The sequence below is a fragment of the Petromyzon marinus genome, chromosome 6, assembly GCF_048934315.1.
Source record: "Petromyzon marinus isolate PM22_M1 ecotype Great Lakes invasive population chromosome 6, UKy_Petmar_22M1.pri1.0, whole genome shotgun sequence".
Lineage (NCBI taxonomy): Eukaryota > Metazoa > Chordata > Hyperoartia > Petromyzontiformes > Petromyzontidae > Petromyzon > Petromyzon marinus.
Genome location: NC_133672.1, coordinates 4,528,472 through 4,546,767, shown reverse-complemented (window position 1 = coordinate 4,546,767; position 18,296 = coordinate 4,528,472). Strand labels below are relative to the sequence as shown.

General features: G+C 42.2%; 1 protein-coding gene across 4 annotated transcripts in view; it reads left to right on the top strand.

Moving 5' to 3' along the window:
- Positions 1 to 18,296, top strand: part of LOC116939790 (inositol-tetrakisphosphate 1-kinase-like) — a 95,063-nt gene that overhangs the window by 42,765 nt on the left and 34,002 nt on the right. For all 4 annotated transcript variants that reach the window (XM_032948606.2, XM_032948605.2, XM_032948608.2 and 1 more), the window contains exons 3-4: positions 805 to 829; positions 17,734 to 17,859. In XM_032948606.2, the coding sequence (XP_032804497.1) occupies positions 805 to 829; positions 17,734 to 17,859 (151 nt within the window). The remainder of the gene's footprint in view (positions 1 to 804; positions 830 to 17,733; positions 17,860 to 18,296) is intronic.

Sequence of the window (18,296 nt, the reverse complement as noted above, 5' to 3'; positions counted from 1 at the left end):
CTGTGATTCACTTGAGTAACTTTTGTCAAACAGAGTAAGTATTTTACCAGAAGGAACCAGGTTATGACCATGAGCTATGTATGGGATTCGTTTTATTACCTCAGTCAAAGAAACCTATTGCTGAAACCCTTCACGCTAACTGTGTGGGGTTTTAGACATGTTTAGATTTGCTTCCCTTTTGCAGTTTTAGTGAGGATTGTTATGCCATCCATAGGTTGGGCTGCCACCAGCTTGTTTTTATTTCATTTACACGCCTGACAATTTTCTTCTTCATATGGCTGATGTTTATGTAGTGAAACAACTATAAATATACATTGATGTTGTTGAGCTGGATAATTGCGTGTGTGAATGATGTTAAATTACTCCTAACCATGTGTTTGTGTGAGTTCCATTGCATATTAATTTGCATGGTAATGTCATTCAGTTACATAATATTCTAAAATGCTTCTTCTGAGTCCACTCAAAAATACTCTGTGGGTTGATTATGTTAAAAACATTACCGTGGTATCAAACACACTCTTTAGAGGGTGGGATAGAATATCTTGGAGATGGGCTTGATTAAAAATCCTGAAAACTACGCTGTCTTGTGTTGTTAATATTGTCACCGGAACTAATCAATAAAGTAATTCACAAATGCACTGCAATTCCTTAGCAATGAAGTGAAGAATGCATGTAGCACAAACATTTGCCCACATTTGGTCAAAAGCCAACACTTTTGCTGCGTCAACAATTAAAATTACTTTGTGCAGTGTTTGTGCAAGAAATGTATACTTGTTTACATATTTTTTACATATTTTTTTTCAGATCCCATGGAATACAGCTTGTGAAGGTATGTAAAATGGTTAACACGTTTCATTTTCACCTCTCAAAATTGATATACTTCATCCCTTTGTTTTCATTTTGTAATCTGTTGTTTGTTAAGTTATATAGATCATCAATTTTACACTATTTGCTCCCAAATATTCCTGGACAACTCCACATTGTCGCTATTTTTCAAACGCAAAAATGTTTATTCCTCGGGTAACATTTTAAAGAGGTCTTTGTGTATACAACAGATATTGTATTTATTTTATTTCTATAAGCTGGAAATTATATTCATAACAGACTTAAAATTGAGAGGATGTTTAGCATGACCGAATCAATCATCTTTCATATTGTCCTGCATAGAAGCCTGCAGTAGCCACAATTATTCCTGTGATTGAGTTCCCCTTAAGGCTATGTGTCAACAAAAACTATTATTTGTAGTGGCATGGGTGCCTAGTAAAGAGGAGCCCAGGTTTTACATCACTTTGCTTTAAGCAAGACTGCATTCTGTGGGCGTAAAAGTTATTTGGCCCGACTGACCACTTTTAAAATGAGACAAACTGTAAACTGCCTCATGTTTACAGTACCAAAATGTAATAATAAGGGTTTTCCTCCTTTTTTCTGGCAACAAAACTGAAACCTTTTTACAGGATTCATGTCTGCATTAACCACAATATCTGCAGTCAAAATGCAAACAAAAAACATACTATGATAATATATGTATTGTCCTTGAAACTGATTGGTCCACACCAAGGGACGGCTTTCTTTTGAGCCTCGACCCAATTGGTGCTCGACCAGATGACGCCTTTTGGCGCCTCTTGGCGTCATCTGGTCGAGCACCAATTGGGTCGAGGCTCAAAAGAAAGCCATCCCTTGTTGGTGTGGACCAATCAATTTCAAAGACAATGCATATATTATCATAGTATGTTTTTTGTTTGAATTTTGACTGCAGGTATTGTGGTTAATGCAGACATGAATCCTCGTAAAAAATGGTTTCAGTTTTGTTGCCAGAAAAAAGGGGAAAACCCCTATTATTACGCCTCATCTTTGTCAATGGCACAATCATTATAACAAACAATGGGAATGCACCACGGGCGGTAGTGGAGCACTGCGGGGCGAGGGAGGATTTGGTGGATCGTAAAAATTAACGTGTATATTGTGAAACTTCCCTTCTGTGGGCATAGATGAGGTGCCGTAACCCTGGCTTGTCAGGAGAATGCGGTACAGCAAATGGTGGTGGACTCCCATCTATTTCGTTTGTGGGATCAAATGTTGTTGACCCTCTCCCCCTCGCCATGCGTGGGTTTTCTCGAGGTGCTCCGGTTTCCTCCCCCATATAAACACTGATTTATTGGCCGATAACACTTTAATATTAGAGGACTGCAGAGCTTGGGTACGGTGCGGGGTGGAATTTGACACATACTTTTACCGCCTGGCGGCCTTTCTCATTTGTCTGTGGTTCCTTGCACCTCTGAGTCATTCTCTCTTTTCGAGAGCGTGCGAATACTGTGCGATGTTCTACAATTTTATGGTTACTTATCAAGAACTTAATAAAATAAAGCGACAAAGTGGGGGCTGAAGACGAATGCGAGCAAAAGAAAAGTCACAGACAATATGTTTGCAAACAATTTGACGATATCTGCCAGGGGCACGCAATTAGAAAACACATCAGGGTATTACACCGAGGACAGTTTTTTTTAAGGTGGGCTGGGATCAAAATGATTCAATGATGAGGTAGGCGAGGGCAGATTGGAGGGATTTTGATAAACTCAACTTGCTCATCGAAGTCAACGTTTCATTGTACTTACATATGACAGTTTGTTAATCAGTACACATTATCCGCCACGACCTTTGCACCTTGGATTAGCGTTGTTGGCTACCTACTGGTGAAAAAGAAGTTCAAAACACGGATCAAAAACAAGGATAATGGGAATAAAAGCTGTAAAGTGTGCAAATGATTATGAAGAGGGGGATTTTTGTTATTATACTGAGAAACAAAAAGGCGAACGTGTGGGTTAGAGAACATTCGCACCACAATGGTTTCCTGTGATAGCAAAGCACGCAAAACGTTAGTGCAGCTCGTGAACCTTATGGTTGGCACTTCTGCAGCAATGTATATAATTCTTCGGCGTATTTGGGCTGCATTTCGATCTTGACTTGTTTTGAGATTCAAATGGAGGGAGGTGGTGTCGGTCAGACCCAAGTTGTCAGTTCCTGCCTATGCAACACAGCTGATGTGCGCAATGTAAATTATGCAATTTATTAACGAGGCAAAGTTGTTTGGCCACTGGAGAGGCGACTGTTTTTTTTCAGCGCATTTTTTTTTAAATGTCAGACCGCACCCACTCCTTTGTAACCCCATGCGTTTGCCCAATTTATTGTCATGGCCAACGTTGTTCTCAGTCACGATTTACATCACTTTGTGATCTGTTTATTGATAGTCGTGTATAGATCATGCATATTCCGAGCACACAAAGACCAGGGTTTTGAGGACCACATTCATCCTCCTGCTGAAAGGCAAGTGACATTAACGTTCTAGCCCACTCTCTGGCCCCCAGTTGTCAGACCACTTTGCGTTTTTTTTTTACAAAAAGACTTATGTGACCCAGACATGTTTAAAGTCCAGTTGAGTTGAAAGTCCCTCCTTGTGCATTGTACCCACTATCAGTGTCTGCTGCTTGGATGGGTGATTTTGCACTGTGGAATTTCCGATAAATCGAACTCTCCTCCATTCCTCACTGGGCACCAAATGAACACGGTGGTGACATGTTAATTACCTTAAATTTTCATAATAAAGGTTTTGATTTAAAGCTTTCGTGACTGCAGGAATTCATATTCTTGGTTCTTTCGGTAAAGTCATGTAGAAGGGAAACAATAAAATCATAAAAATATAATAAGTACCAAGAATATGTTAATTACCTTGTCTGGTATGCAGGAGGTTGTGGGTTTGATCCCAGCCCTGATGCCTGCATATTTGGAGTTTGCATGTCCTCCCTGTGGTCGTGTGGATTTTTCTCCAGGTCCACCGTTTAGAGTATATGGCTGCTATAAATTGCCACATGATTAGCCACTTCGTTGAGCTATCATTCGGCCAGGTCACTTATGAAAGAGAGCTATCTCAGTGGGCCTTACCAGGTAAAATATAACAGTTTACTTTCAATAGTTAAACTTCAGTATTATTCCTGATGATGTATCAGTGTTATTAATACATTGCAAGAAACAGATTTGAAAATGTTTGTATAAACAATAATGTTCAGGCCTCCATCATTCCACTGCTGAATGAAGGCCTCCTCATGGCATGTTATTTGACCGTACTTTACTACACTTGTCTTTGCGTGCTCGCTTAAGGATTGGAGGCTTAGGACCAGTTTATTTAGCACTCAGCACTAATGGTAGCTGTGGCCATGAATTGACATTAGGTCATTAGGCTCTTGCACAGTGTGCCAACCACTCTTGTCACAGCTCCACCCCGATCTGTTATAACATGGGATCAGAGAAGCATTATTTCTCATTTGATGTCCGTGCTGTTTACAGTGTTATTATCAGGTGCGTCGCATTGTCTCATTTTAATGTACTTACAGTTGTGATGGTATTTATTATGCAACTGGGTGAACATTTGCATACGATTAATGAATGTAGTTTCATTTTAATGTTGAAGTGAAAATTTAACCTCCACACCGTTGGGTATTTACTCACCAAATCTCCCCTTGTCCCTTCCACTCAGTTCCCTTCCTTTCTTCAGTGTTCTTCCTCTCTTCGCTGAATTAGGCATGTGGCTGCAGGATTGATAAATGACCAAATAGTGAATGTTGTCCCCAATCAGTGGTGTTCTCAAAGCTAATTTGTACTCTCTGCAGGACATTCCTTGCAGACTCCAGACGATCTTGTCTGAGCCTGCGCCCTGCCTCTTTTTACAACTGTTCTAGCATGAAGCAAATGTGAATCGCATACATGACGCATAATATTTATATTTTTAAACATGTTTATTCCAAATAAAATTACCAATACAGTATTACTTTTAATACTTACATATGCTGCCCGTTTTGTCAATCTACTGCTGTATTAGGGCCTCCCCCCCCCGCCCGCCCACATCTTGTGGGCCGTGAGAGATATTTGACCATACTTCACCACGCTGGTCAGTGCAGGTTGGTGAAGGTGCGTGGAGTACAGATCAATAGCGGCATTTGCCACACTCGCCTCGACTGCCCACAACGTATGTGTGCACGCTGGTCAACCCATCCAAGCACTATTGAGGCTCAAGCCAACTTAGCTTCTGAGATCTGACGATCGGGCACATTTGGGATGGTTTTGTCAAAGGATAATTTAAAATGGATATATGTTTTGCTCTTAAAGTTATATTTAAAAAAAGTCATACATCCAAGATGCAAAAAAATAATGAAGAAACATTGTTTTCCATAACATTTTTATGACTGTGAGTCTGCTTCTTACATTTTTTACAATGAAGATAACAATCTTGATTTAAAGCTTTCGTGACTGCAGGAATCCATACTCTTTGGTTCTTTCGAGAAAGTCTTCACCTGAAGACGGTCGCTTGTGTAGCGATCGAAACGTCGTGATCTAGTATTTGTTCTACCTACGTGACTTTACCGAAAGAACCAAAGAGTAATAAAGATAACAGTTTGGCACTTGAGAAATTGTGCGTCAATTAGACGGAGGCATAGTTTCCTGTGTTCCACTCGCTCCAGCCAAGTGACTCCTCCTTGTTGAAAAGTCACAAGGTGTTATTATTGACATATCCTCCTGTAGGTTATCAATCTACTCTGCTATGCGGTTCTGCATTGGTGGATTAATGAATGACTTTGAGAAGCAGCAACTTGTACAAACAGGTATGAGCTGGTACTGCATGTTTGGGTCTGTTAGTATCTGGTGTTTGCATGTATGAAATGTTTTTGCACTATGAATCATTGAGGTCATTGCTGCGGGTTACTGGAGTGCATTGTAAGTCATTGACGAGTCGCAGAAAACCCAGCACTTTAATAATGATCATCATTAGGAGCCATGATCTATCCACTTTTGGATGAAGACCTCCCTGCAATGTCAGCATCTCTCACAAATCCCGCAGCACTTATTAATTTCATCGCACCTCCGATTAGCACGGTTCTCTTGGGCAAATTTTCACCGTTTGCCATTTCCTTACTAGTCTTGTTTATAACCTGTCATCCCTCTCAGCGGGTGATAAGTCAACCTTACCTTGAACAGTGACTGAGGTTTATGATACGTTATTGATTTGTTTTGGGTAAAGCCACTTATATTTGGTCACGTGGCCTAAATCCAAAACATCAATTATGTATCATAATACTGTCTGCGAAAAAAAAACTCCCATGTTCAGTTAACTAAGATGTTTGATTTTCATGAGGTCTCTTACTCGTGTATGCCTCTGTGTCTTAATTTCGGAGATGCCTCTCTTCGTGCTTCTTTGCGGAGTTTTCAGCCTTTGTTCCATTTTACTTATAATTCCCTGTTTATGATGCATTTGCCATAGTCGGTAATATACACATATTAACACTATTTAATCATGTTGCTATGTTGGTTTTCATATTCATGTTCAAGTTTCTTAAGGCTAAAGTCGCGTAGAATGAGAATAAAACAATAAAACAAAATAAGACAATAAAATTCTCACGACGTTTCGGCCACAACACAAGTAGCCTTCTTCAGGTGAAGGAACAGAACTGTCGTCCCGACAGTTCTGAGAATTTTATTGTCTTATTTTGTTTTATTGTTTTATTCTCATTCTACGTGGTGACTTTACCGAAAGAACCAAGAAGATGAATTCTTGCAGTCACGAAAGCTTTAAATCGAAATTTCTTAAGGCTCTCCATCCTGTTATGGCTCCACACCTCCGATTAGCACGGTTGGCTATGTACGTCGTAATTGGGTTCCAGGCCTGCTTTTATTCATTCTGGCTAGCTATGCAAACACCAGTATTTTTGTGTGGCATGCAAATTCTAAAATTGCAATACAGGGTTTTCCTCGCTCTGTGCGGGTTTTGTTTGCGTGATTTTTGCGTACGTGTGCCTAACCAATTTCTCACCGAAAATGAGCTCCATGCGGTTTGAATTCACTCCAATGCGGCAAGGCGGTCGAACGTTGGACCGTTGTTCGTGTACTTTGTGCGCTACTCAGCCAGGCAGCCGATTCTTACGGTATTGCTTTTTTGCTCCCCTTGTTTTGGAATGCATCTACTGCCGCGTAAAGCGAGGGAACCCTGTGTATTGATGTGAAACGAAGTATCTTTTATCTTTTAGAAGTGTTGTGCTTTATATCGTATTAAAGGGTACGCTTCAGTATGCATTCACGAAGGTCGCTGAGCTAGTGAATGTAAACACACGTCTCTTACAAACCGAGTGTGTCTCGTAGATATTTCAGTGTAAACCTCTTTTTTGTTATTTATCCGCAAGGTTGGATCCTAAACTTAATGGCGATGGCTGAGATGCTTTATGCGAGGGTTCGGGCTAACTCCTCCTGCCTGACGTTCAAAGAGGGTTTTATTTTTTTAGTGTGATGTTGAGCAGGCGGCTACACTGGCAGTGCTAATGGCCTTGTGCTCTTCGCAGTGTTTGAAAGAGACTTGGAGATATGGGGCGGTTGTGTCACAAATCCTTAAACCCCGGGTCCAACGTATAATACGGTGTTCAGCAATTCCTCCTTGTGTTGTATACCTTGTTGACAACACTTCCAGACATTTCTTATTAAACTTCCATTAAGGGCTCCATATATTCTAGAGTTATCATTGCCTGGAAAATTGGCAAGTAAATCAGGGCTTGTAAACACGGATCACAATGCGCAATTATCCATTCTGATTGGAATAGCAGCCCATTAAGCTGTCGTGTTCTTTTTTTAAGCATTGTCTCAAAATAGCTTTTAATAAGAAAGAGCCGTCAGGTTTTGTTTTTCTGGAGCAAAAATATTCGGCGAATGTCTGGTGAGCATTTAATCCTTAAGTGTGTGTTTATGGCGTTCCTTATGTGCAAAGGTATAGTAATCACTCTCTACGGAGCAAAGTAATGTGGCTGCGAGTCGATGAATCTCTCGAAGGAAGAGTCCGCAGAGACTCGAGCACATTACAAGACATTAAGTCAGCAGCGCGACTCCTCCCGATATTTTGATCGTGGGAATACCAGACTGCTTTTGTTTCAGCTTGCTCAAAGCGGTTCTCTTCACTGCTCATCAACCTGGCCCCCCCTCTGCAGCAGTTGCAACATATTCAAACGAGGACTACAAAAATGTGTGTTTGCCAAGTGCCTTAATTAAACTTGCAACGAGAAGCACGGACCGGTTGTGAGCTCCCTGTTTTAGTTTGATCCGGCCATAGCACACGTGCCCTAACCCACGTGACCTTGCATCGTTAATGCACGTGATGCAAAGTCTTACCTGTTTGACCCTTTCCTCTCTTCTACACGCCTGTTACATGGCCCTCATCTCTCTTCCCCTCCTCTCTCCTGGAATCGTAATGCATTTTTTTGTTCATGTTGCCTGGACAAATGCCCGTTTTAACATTCTCGGGGTGTGCTCAACTCTCCGTAAGTCTGCATTTATCCTTGAAGTGAGGGGGAATAGAGCAAGGGTCACGCGGGGAGGGGAGAGGTTGCCGAGCGCGAGGGTACCCAAAACATCTATAGTGTAGGGTTTATGCATTTGGCTTGAAGGAAACGTTCACCGCGTTGTTTGGCCCACTTGCAACGTGTGGTCGACAATGTGGTGGTGGTAGTAGTAGCGGCGGCTTGGGACCTGCATGAGTTAACAGACCGGACAAACGAGAGCATGCTTTTCATATGAAAATAAACTAATAAGGAAGCTTCGAGGTTAAAAACAGCAACAGTTTGGCGAAACATGTGTTTGCTTTCCATAGAGCAAATGTTTCCAGTTGTTTGTATTGTCCCTGAAGATCATTTTGGTTGCACTCTTGTGCACTGCTCACTCCGGTCCGACCAAACAAAGGTCTCTTTTCTGCACGCGTTCAACTTTTCTGATAATTCATCTTTGACATCGCCATATGCGCATCCAGGCGTGCACACACGCATGCATGCACACACACACACACACGCATGCGCGGGCGCACACACGGTCATAGCAAAACAAAGCTCTTCTGCAGCCTTAGCACCAGTCACCCACAACTGCAGCACATCTTGCGGTCAGGTCACACTTGGTTTCCCTGCTGAAATGTATGGACAGAGTGAAAAAGGGCAGGGTTTTGGCATCGAGAGAAACATTTTTATATACGGTTGTGGTCGCTCGAAATCCACGAACTTCAACTGCGTCGCAGCCCATCACTCACATTGGCAATGCTCGTGAGAATGCCACAGCTCTAAACCTCGCCTTCTCGTACGGCTCACGAATCGTGGTGTGATTTAATTAGCTGAAGGAATTAAAATATTGTTTTTCGGAGAGCTGCCACTTTCACTGTTTTTTTTGTTGGTCCTAAAAGTGAGGAATTTTAAAAACATTGCGATATTAATGGTCAGGAAGCCGCCCCCCCCCCCCCCCCCCCAACAGATAGACGATGTCTTCGTGCCTTTTCAGATTTCAGCGCTTTTAAACCTTACACCTACATTACAGCTCTGTTGGTAAACAGAATATAAGCAAGCCTTTCAAACAACGGGGAGACGAGACAATGGTTTGGGTCAGGGAGTGTTAGCAGTTTACATCGGGGATCATTGTTCCGTTCCCGGGCAGACAAAAACAGGTGCTTTGCCTTTCAGAGAACTGAAATTGATCAAAAGACAAACCGAATAGTGCGTAAATAAATACAAACTTTTCACAATGCATACTTATGAAAAACTGACATTTGAATGGTAAGCATGGACTGAAAATTTAAATGGAACAACAGCAGAAGGCGCAAAAAATAAGCGTGAGTAGATGCATGCTTGGAATTAAACTCAGAAACGGAAAGAGAAAAAACGTGGATTGGAGAATAAATTGGAGACCGTAAAATATTCGCTGTCAAGAAAAGAATGAGCTTGGGCGCAACACATTGCTGGAAGGGAAAATGGCCGATGGATAAGTATGGAGTGATAGAATGGCAGTCAAAGTTGGGAACTTTCACAAGAGGAAGACCTCAAAGCTGGAGCGAATTGGGAACAACTCGTCTGCAGCCGTATGAGATGGATTATGATGTGTGATCAATTCGAGATGGATACGTTGATGGGACGTCATCTTCCATCAGTGGATAGAATGTGGCCGTTGATAAGTAAAAAAAAAATACTGATGTGCAGTAACGTGCAAGTGTCACCCCAGGGCTTGCATTCCACTGCCAGTGTCACAAATGCAGAGAAAAGCATTGCTATATAGTGTCAGGAACTTGCGTGGGCCCTACAATGTATATAGGTAGATACCATATTCTGTGGTTCTTTCGGTAAAGTCACGTAGATAGAATTGTTTTTTTTAAAATAAACTGATTAAAAATATCACGACGTTTCGATCGCAACACAAGCGGCCGTCATCAGGAACAGGGAGGTTAGCCTCTGAAGGCGACAAGCTGTTTGTAAAGGTTTAGAGACTTGGGCGGGGTAGCTAATGTTAATGTGGGAGAGGGCTCCGACACTGGCAGCAGGTCTACACCAATCAGAGCATTGCACGTCGCTCCACACACCCACACTGCTGACTTGATTTGTGTTTTCTTTTCAACCTCCACCGTCAGCAGTGTGGGTGTGTGGAGCGAGGTGCAATGCTTGATTGGTGTAGACCTACTGGCGAAGTCGGGGATTTCTCCCACATTAACATTAGCTGCCCCGCCCCTCTCTAAACCTTTATAAACCACTTGCAGCCTTCAGAGGCTAACCTCCCTGTTCCTGATGAGGACCGCTTGTGTTACGATCGAAACGTCGTGATATTTTGAATCACTTTATTTTTTTATTTCTTATTATATATTTTTTTATATCTACGTGACTTTACCGAAAGAACCATAGAATATGAATTCTTGCAGTCACGAAAGTTTTAAGTCAAAATTTAAGTAGATACTACACGATTTAACATGGGTAAATATATTTACATTTGTGCCATTACACCTGGCTTGGTGGGAGAGTACCCCAGTGTATATACCCATTGGACCACTCGTAGAGTTTCAACCCACTAGTCTTTGTTCACTAGGGGTGGCACTAGGGGTGGGTGTAACAATATATCAATTCATTTATTGACATAGATTATTTAGAGCATGTTGACAACCTCCATTGCATCGGTTGTGCAGTAATCATTTTTCACATTATGAAAATGGTATTTATGCGAATGATATGAACAAAGTTGCACAAATGAGACCGAAAAAAGTTTGAGAACAACACAAACGGAACGGTAATTATATATTTTTTTTAAAAATAGGTTCAGATTCTTGAATGGAATCGCAACTCTTAAGTTACAAGCTTTATTGAGTGCCCAGTGGTAACTAATTACACCCCAGGCTCTTGTTAACTCGGGACTTTGTGCTCTAATCACGGTGTGCACTTCAGTTGTTGCACGTTGACCCTGTTCTCCGCTCTATTGCAAGCAATGTTATATTATCCAAAACGAAAAAAAAACTGACACAAACGCTAAAAAAAAAACTCCCTTCCCCCGCTGCCATCCAAGCTGTCGACTAATCCTGCCCTGGTTCGAGCCCAGACTGAAAATCTCTTCTTTGCACAACTTGACTCTTGTCAAATGAACATGCCCTGTTTCTTTACAGCGTCTTGAAATCCGATCGCATTTAAATGCCATGAAAATCTAACTTACGTCGTGTTGTATGGTAATGCGCACACGTGACGGGCATCGGGGGGGAAAAAAGGTCGCTTGTCACTCACTTTCAACTTTTTGTACGCACGTTGAGCCTCTTTCACGCCGTACGTAGCCAACCGTGCTAATCGAAAGGTCCTCTATGGATTTTGTAGAGCATGCGCTCACAAAGGGTTGTCAAATCTACCGGCGTTTAAAAATGAAAATAAATCCGCGCAACATAAACACGCAGACGTACGTAGTTCGTTGTCCTTCCCCTGTACCTTCCGATTAGCAGGGTTGGTTACGTACGTGCGAAATAAGATCAACATATATACATACGTACATGTACGTACAAAAGGTCGGCTGCTTTAAGCGTGCATTCATAAACAACAAACAAAACAAAGATACCCCGTATAGCCTCCGCCTCTGCAGACTTTTTGAGGCAAGTGCTGTTCACGAGCACCTATTAAGGCCAGCACGGTACACGAGGGGGTGGGTGGCCAGCACCCCGCCCGGCCGCCTTTGTCTGTCTTAGTGACGATGTTTACACCCTGCACCATGTACTCATTTGAGGCCGAGTCAACCTAGGGGAGGCCCAGGACCGGTTCAGATAATTGTCACTGGTGTTGGCCGTGAGTGGAAATCGAACTCTGGTCACCAGGTTTGTAGCGCAGTGCGATAACTGCTCCTCCACCGCTCCTCTCTGTGTGTGTGTGTGTACACACGTACACATACATTCTAACACGTCCAACAATTGCACACGATAAGAACATTTTAAATATAAAGCTTGCTATAAAATATATTTCCCATGCGAATCTTACCCAAACAAATTACAAGATCTGGGAATGGAATTGGTAAGCTTTGGTATGATTCGGAGCAACTGCTTTCTGGAGTTTGGGAGTTTTCCTGAAATCTGTTCAGGGGAAGCTTCACGTTATATTATTACACGTCCAAGGACGGGTGTATTGCAGTTAATCTGAAATATTCAATAATGAGCCACTCATGATTAAAAATTTGACTTAAAACTTTCGTGACTTGTAGGAATTAATATTCTTTGGTTCTTTCGGTAAGTCACTGTAGATATAAAAATAATAAATAATAAAATGTTATAAAAACCAAAAACCACTAATGTAGACTGTAACCTAGTTCTTAATCTGAGTGAGTGTACTGGCAGTCTATAATGTAGACTGTAGCCTGGTTCTTAACCTCGGTGAGCGTACTGGCAGTCTATTTAAATTTTTTATTTTTTATTTACTTTATTTTGATTACCGCTCATGATTATTAATGTGGGGGTGAGGGCAGGGTTCCACATGAGTGGCGTCATCAGCTCATTATTATTGATGAGGGGGGGGGAGGTCCATGTGGAGGACCCCCACCTGTTCATGATTATTAATGAGGGGGGCTGGTTGACGTTGGGTGATGTCACGCGTGTTACACACAGACATTCTTGGCTAATTATATTAGCGACTTCCCAGGCTTCTCAGTAAATTGCCCAAGAAACTCTTGAAAAGTGCACGAGGACTCGCATTTAGTACCCCGAGGCACACCTCTTTCCAAAACGGCAGCGACCTTTAGGCAAGTAACGGTACGTCGATTCAGAAGTTAGAAAAGGTTATTACGCTCCACGTGCCAACAAATCTCGTGTGTGTAAGAGTGGGGAGCGGTCGTTCAAGGGGAGAGGAAGTGCACGGGTTAGCGCTACGCTTCGCTACGAACCTGGCCAACCGAGTTCGATTTCCCGCTCACGGCCAACACCAGTGACGATGATCTTAACTGGTCCTGGGCCTCCCCTAGGTCGACTCAGCCTCCAAACGAGCACCTGCTGCAATGTGTAAAGGCGCAACAAGGGGGACAAAGGCGGCCCGGGTGTAGTGCTGGCCACACACATTCCAGTGTGTGCCATTCCGGCCTTCATAGGTGCTCGCTAACAGCACTTGCCCCAACAGTCTGTTAAGGCTATACGGGGGATCTTTGTAAGAGTGGGTTACTTAAAGTGTCCGTGATATATTGAGGCTAATGGAGCAGACTCAACTGCGAATGAAGGGGAACATTTGTTTAAATATATAAATGATAAATTATCTTAAAGGTTCCTCTTTCAGGGTAGCTGCGGTGAGCCCTGCTCCATTGCCCTTCGTGATGTTTCGCCTAGCCACATTTGGGGGTGTCTTCAGGCAACGGGGAAGGCGAAACCTTGCGAAGGAGCAGCGTTCGCCACGGCGAACCGGGAAAGCGTTAGCTTTGAGGAGCATTTCTCGTACAGTGAGCCGTCAAAACATACAGCGATGCACAGATACATGGGACAAAAACAGACTCCATGAATGAAAGGGCAACTTGAATTGTGACATTTCATGAAACCGCTTGAGGGGTCCCCCATTAGTACTGTACTTGCCTACCTCTGACACGAGCACCCTGATGATGATGATGATGAATGGGGAAACATCAAGGACAATGTTCAACACAGTTGCACCAACCAATGTTGGACTTCCAGTTTGAAGCAGAAGTCGCACGTTTATATCCATATCATTCACTGCCGTAAAGTTGTTGTAAGCTAAATTTTGATTTAAAGCTTTCGTGATTGCAGGGATTTCATATTCTTGGTTCTTTCGGTAAAGTCGCGTAGAAGGGAAACACTAAAATAACGCAATAACGCAATAAAATAATACAAATATTTTTTATTGTTCCTCTTCTACGTGACATTACCGAAAGATCCAATAATATTTTGTCGTAAGTTCTTAATATAAATAGAGACAAATGTTTGGGAATAAGTACGAGAGAGTCGACCTTTAGCGTACATGTCAAGTCTCGTGGATCACACTTGAGCCTTTTTTTTACAATTTTGATTTTCTTATGGCCATGCACTGGATCCTCACGTTTTTTGTTTGTTGTTGTTGTTTACCTCTATAATACGCTGAATAGTTAAATATTATTTACGTATCAAACTGCCGCCCACTGGTACAATGTTTAGAATAACATTGGAAATGTGGGCAACTATACGGACTTGGGAAATCGTTTTTTGTTTTTACCAATGTACAAAACATTGTTTATTGGATTTTCCCCAAGGTTTTTTCAGTCGGGGCCTCGCTGATTTGCACCGTTTGTGATTAACATGCATGTGTTTAGTACTCCCTTCTCAAAGAATACGTGGCTGTCCTGTCTATTATGTAGTGAGTGCACAGAGATCTGGTTTACAATTAGACCACCTAAGCTTTGCATGTCAGCTGCCTGGTCAGATGATTAAAATGAGGGCAGGGATGTTGGAGAGGACGGATGTTTCTCCTGCGTGCTCGGTGATGCGGTAACGTCACTAGTCTTCCACACGTAACCGTCCCCTTAACCAATGTCCTGGAGGTTGTGTGGTTGGGCTAGTATTTGACACAATTCCATGTTGACCTTTGCACATTGCACACAACCATCACCGCTGTGTATTATCTCTCGTTAATTTCATTTTTTACTTATCTCCCTCCAAAGTTAAAATATTAATTTGGTGACGCTATTCATCTTGTGGGCACTTCAATGCGAAGAGGGGGGGTATTCTCATTGGCTAAAGAGTGTCACGAGATATTACTGGCAGATCACGTGACACGGGGATTTGTATTTTTGTTTTTTTATCGGGGAAGCACAGCAATTTACAACAAGATGCAAGGCAAGGTCATCTTTTGTGACCCTTATATGTTTTGACCCTGAAAGGAAATTCTGCCCTCTGGAAATTTTGAGCTGTAACATAGTTATAATTGTGAGCCTGTAATTGGAAAAGGAGACATTGTGTGTGCTCGTAGAGGCGTATTATGCACCGAACAAACGCAGTGACTGTGTATCCAGAATGGGCATTTGTGGAGCAGAGAAATGCATTGCATCTGTTATTCATTTTGAGCAGGGTCGAGCACTCTTTGACTTCAGCCTCTATTTTTCCTGTATCTGTATTCATCTTAGTCATGACCCAGCGTGATGGTGTGTCTGCTATAATAATGTATTCATGCCATCTGAGCTTAGCATTCTGTTATTACACCCGTATAATGACTCGACTACCTGGACTAATATTTCTGAGTAGAGTAATAATAGCGGTCTTGCAGGAGTAACGATGCCTTATAAAGGCATGCTGGTTTTAATTTGGTAATGCGTTTTTATCAGAAGTCATAAGGCCCGTGACCACTAAATATGGAGATTCTACAAATGTGATTTTTCTACGTTATTCGCCCAAGCTCGTTGCAGGTCTGCCAACGCATTTTGAAACAAGGCTCCGCTTCGCACAACCACGAATATCAATGAGATCGGGATCGTCGATTTTCCAGGACCCAGTTGGCGCAGGTTCCGTTGCCTGACTTTTTGTTGTTGAACATTTTTATATGTTTTTAAAGAAGAAGAAGAAGAAGAAAAAAAATGCGTTAACCGAGCTTTTGGAAGCCGTCGTTAAGGATGCTGAAGATGGATCGCGGTGACTCGAGTATATTTTGTCAGGGAAGAACAAAAAAATATCTGCGCAGTGCGTGAAAATCAAGCTCTCATCTCCCCACAAAACGTTAACTAAACATATTGCTTCAATAGCGCAAAGTGTACATTTCGATTTAAAGCGCAAAATGTGTTGAATGATTTATATTAGGTGTAGGGCTGGGCATATCCGGTTATTCAAGTGATTGATTACTGTACCTATCATCGGTTCGATTTACTTCATGATTTGGATGCCACGAAAATAGTTTGGGAAACAAAAGTCTTACCTCTTTTCCCACGTGTTGTTGGACAGGGGGTGATGGGCGGAGCATGTTGACGTCATCGGCCTGTATAGCAAGCTGAAGCACCGATATTCATCAATGAATAGATAAATTAATTCATCCATTAATTGATGCACATCACCCCTACCCAGTTCGTTGAATTTAATTATAATTTAACGTAGGTGGCATGGGTTAAATGTATCTTACGGTTTACATGACTGCCTGTCGTGTTGTTTAGGACTGTTACTGGAGCTGCAGTTCTAACTTGTTCGTCTATGTGGAAGGCGGGGAAAGAATCCAACTTTAATCAGGCACATAGCCATCCTTTGTGATGCTGAATGCCTAAGTCTGCTCTTGCCAATTGATTAAATGGGATGAACAGTGAATAAAAGCCTGATGAGGTATTACCTGGCAAGGCTAACAACCTGTGTGGACTGTCCTGCCAAGTCCTAGTGTTATTCTCTCCACATTTATACATCATCATGTGAAATCGTAAACATTAGTTGCCCAGGAATGCAGTTATATGACAACACAATCGGGCACGTGCATGCATGGTTAATAAATAAATAAATGCATACTTTTCACAAGACATGTCTATCCGCTTGTGTGGTCATCTGGAACGCTCTTCCTTCCGATATAGAGAAGTCATTGAGCTAAGCACTTTTAAATCTAGATTGAAAACGGATTTTTTTTTTCTTAGAACTGCTTTTCGTGTTTAGTTGTCCTTCCCCCGCACCTCAGATTAGCACGGTTGGCTACATACGTTTCGAAAGAAGTTCAACATGCGTACTTACATATGGCCTCAAGAAAGTTTGGTGGTTTGAGCAGGTGCAGGTTGTACCTGAAAGCCCACAGCACACGGCTAAGATGCAAAGTGCTGTTATAGAAAGGGGTGCAGTACTGACGTAATACGATATATTTGAGTTATCACCAGATGTGTCTATATTCTAGCTCCTGAATGTTGGATATATCAGTTTAACTGCCATGCGACAGATGCTTCATCGTATCCGGGCTTGTGGAATAGTGCACCACCTTGTGTGTCGATATCTAAGATCAGTTTGAAATGGTTTTTCGAAATAAGTTCTGCATTATCTGCTTCCACGGCCCATTCTCCAGCAATACTGGGTTGAAATAGTTACAAATGGGCACTTTGTCTCATGGTAATGATGCCAGTGGGAATACATTAGTAAAACAAAATCGGACAAAGACAAAAGTATAACATGAAAAAAATAAACGAATACTCAGGTAATAAACATATTAACTTATTCTTCTGAACTTGTGTTTTATTTTATATGTAGATACCATACATACCTAGCACGCTTCTCTTTGCCCCCAGCAGATAAATGGTCATAAGACGATTCTCACATACTATTTGGTTGCACTTGGCTGATGGAGGAGGGTTTTTGTTTCCTTTGGGAGAGAAGAGAGGTGCTGAGCTGGCCCCTTGAGTCCCGGGAGCTGCTTTGACCAACGTCGGTCGCGTGAATCCTTCTCCATGCTGCATTGCTCCATTGTGCAGATTGATCTGCAGCGTGACCTCGAGCAGCAGGGCCCATTCCAAGTGATCCTACACAAGCTCACTGACCTGCTGCTGGAGGCCGACCAAGGCAACGCCACCTCCACCAACCTCGTGCAGAGGTTCCAGGTCAGAGCGCGACCCCACACACCTCTGGCTGCAAAGCGGAAGCTGAAAAACAAAACACAACCGGCTGGGCGGTTCAGTGGTCTCATCTCCTGAGGTCCTCGACTCAGAGCCTCAAGATTGTTAAGGTTCTATGTAAAGGTTTCTAAGTGTTGAGAGTTGTATGGTCCCATGGCAGGCAACACAGATTGTGGAAAATATATCATTCTCAACACAGTGATTAAACTTCATTCTGGCTGCATCCCACAGTGAGAGTTCAACATTGGCAGAATAAATTAAGTGAATCAAAGGAAATTGATAAAATTGTAAATAAACTTTGAATCCTATGAAAACGAAAATTGTTGTGGTTCTCTTTATCGCTTATGACTTTCCATATGAAAGTGTTACGAATTAAATTGTGTACGACTCAAACATTGTCTTCATTGTACAGTTTCCATTAG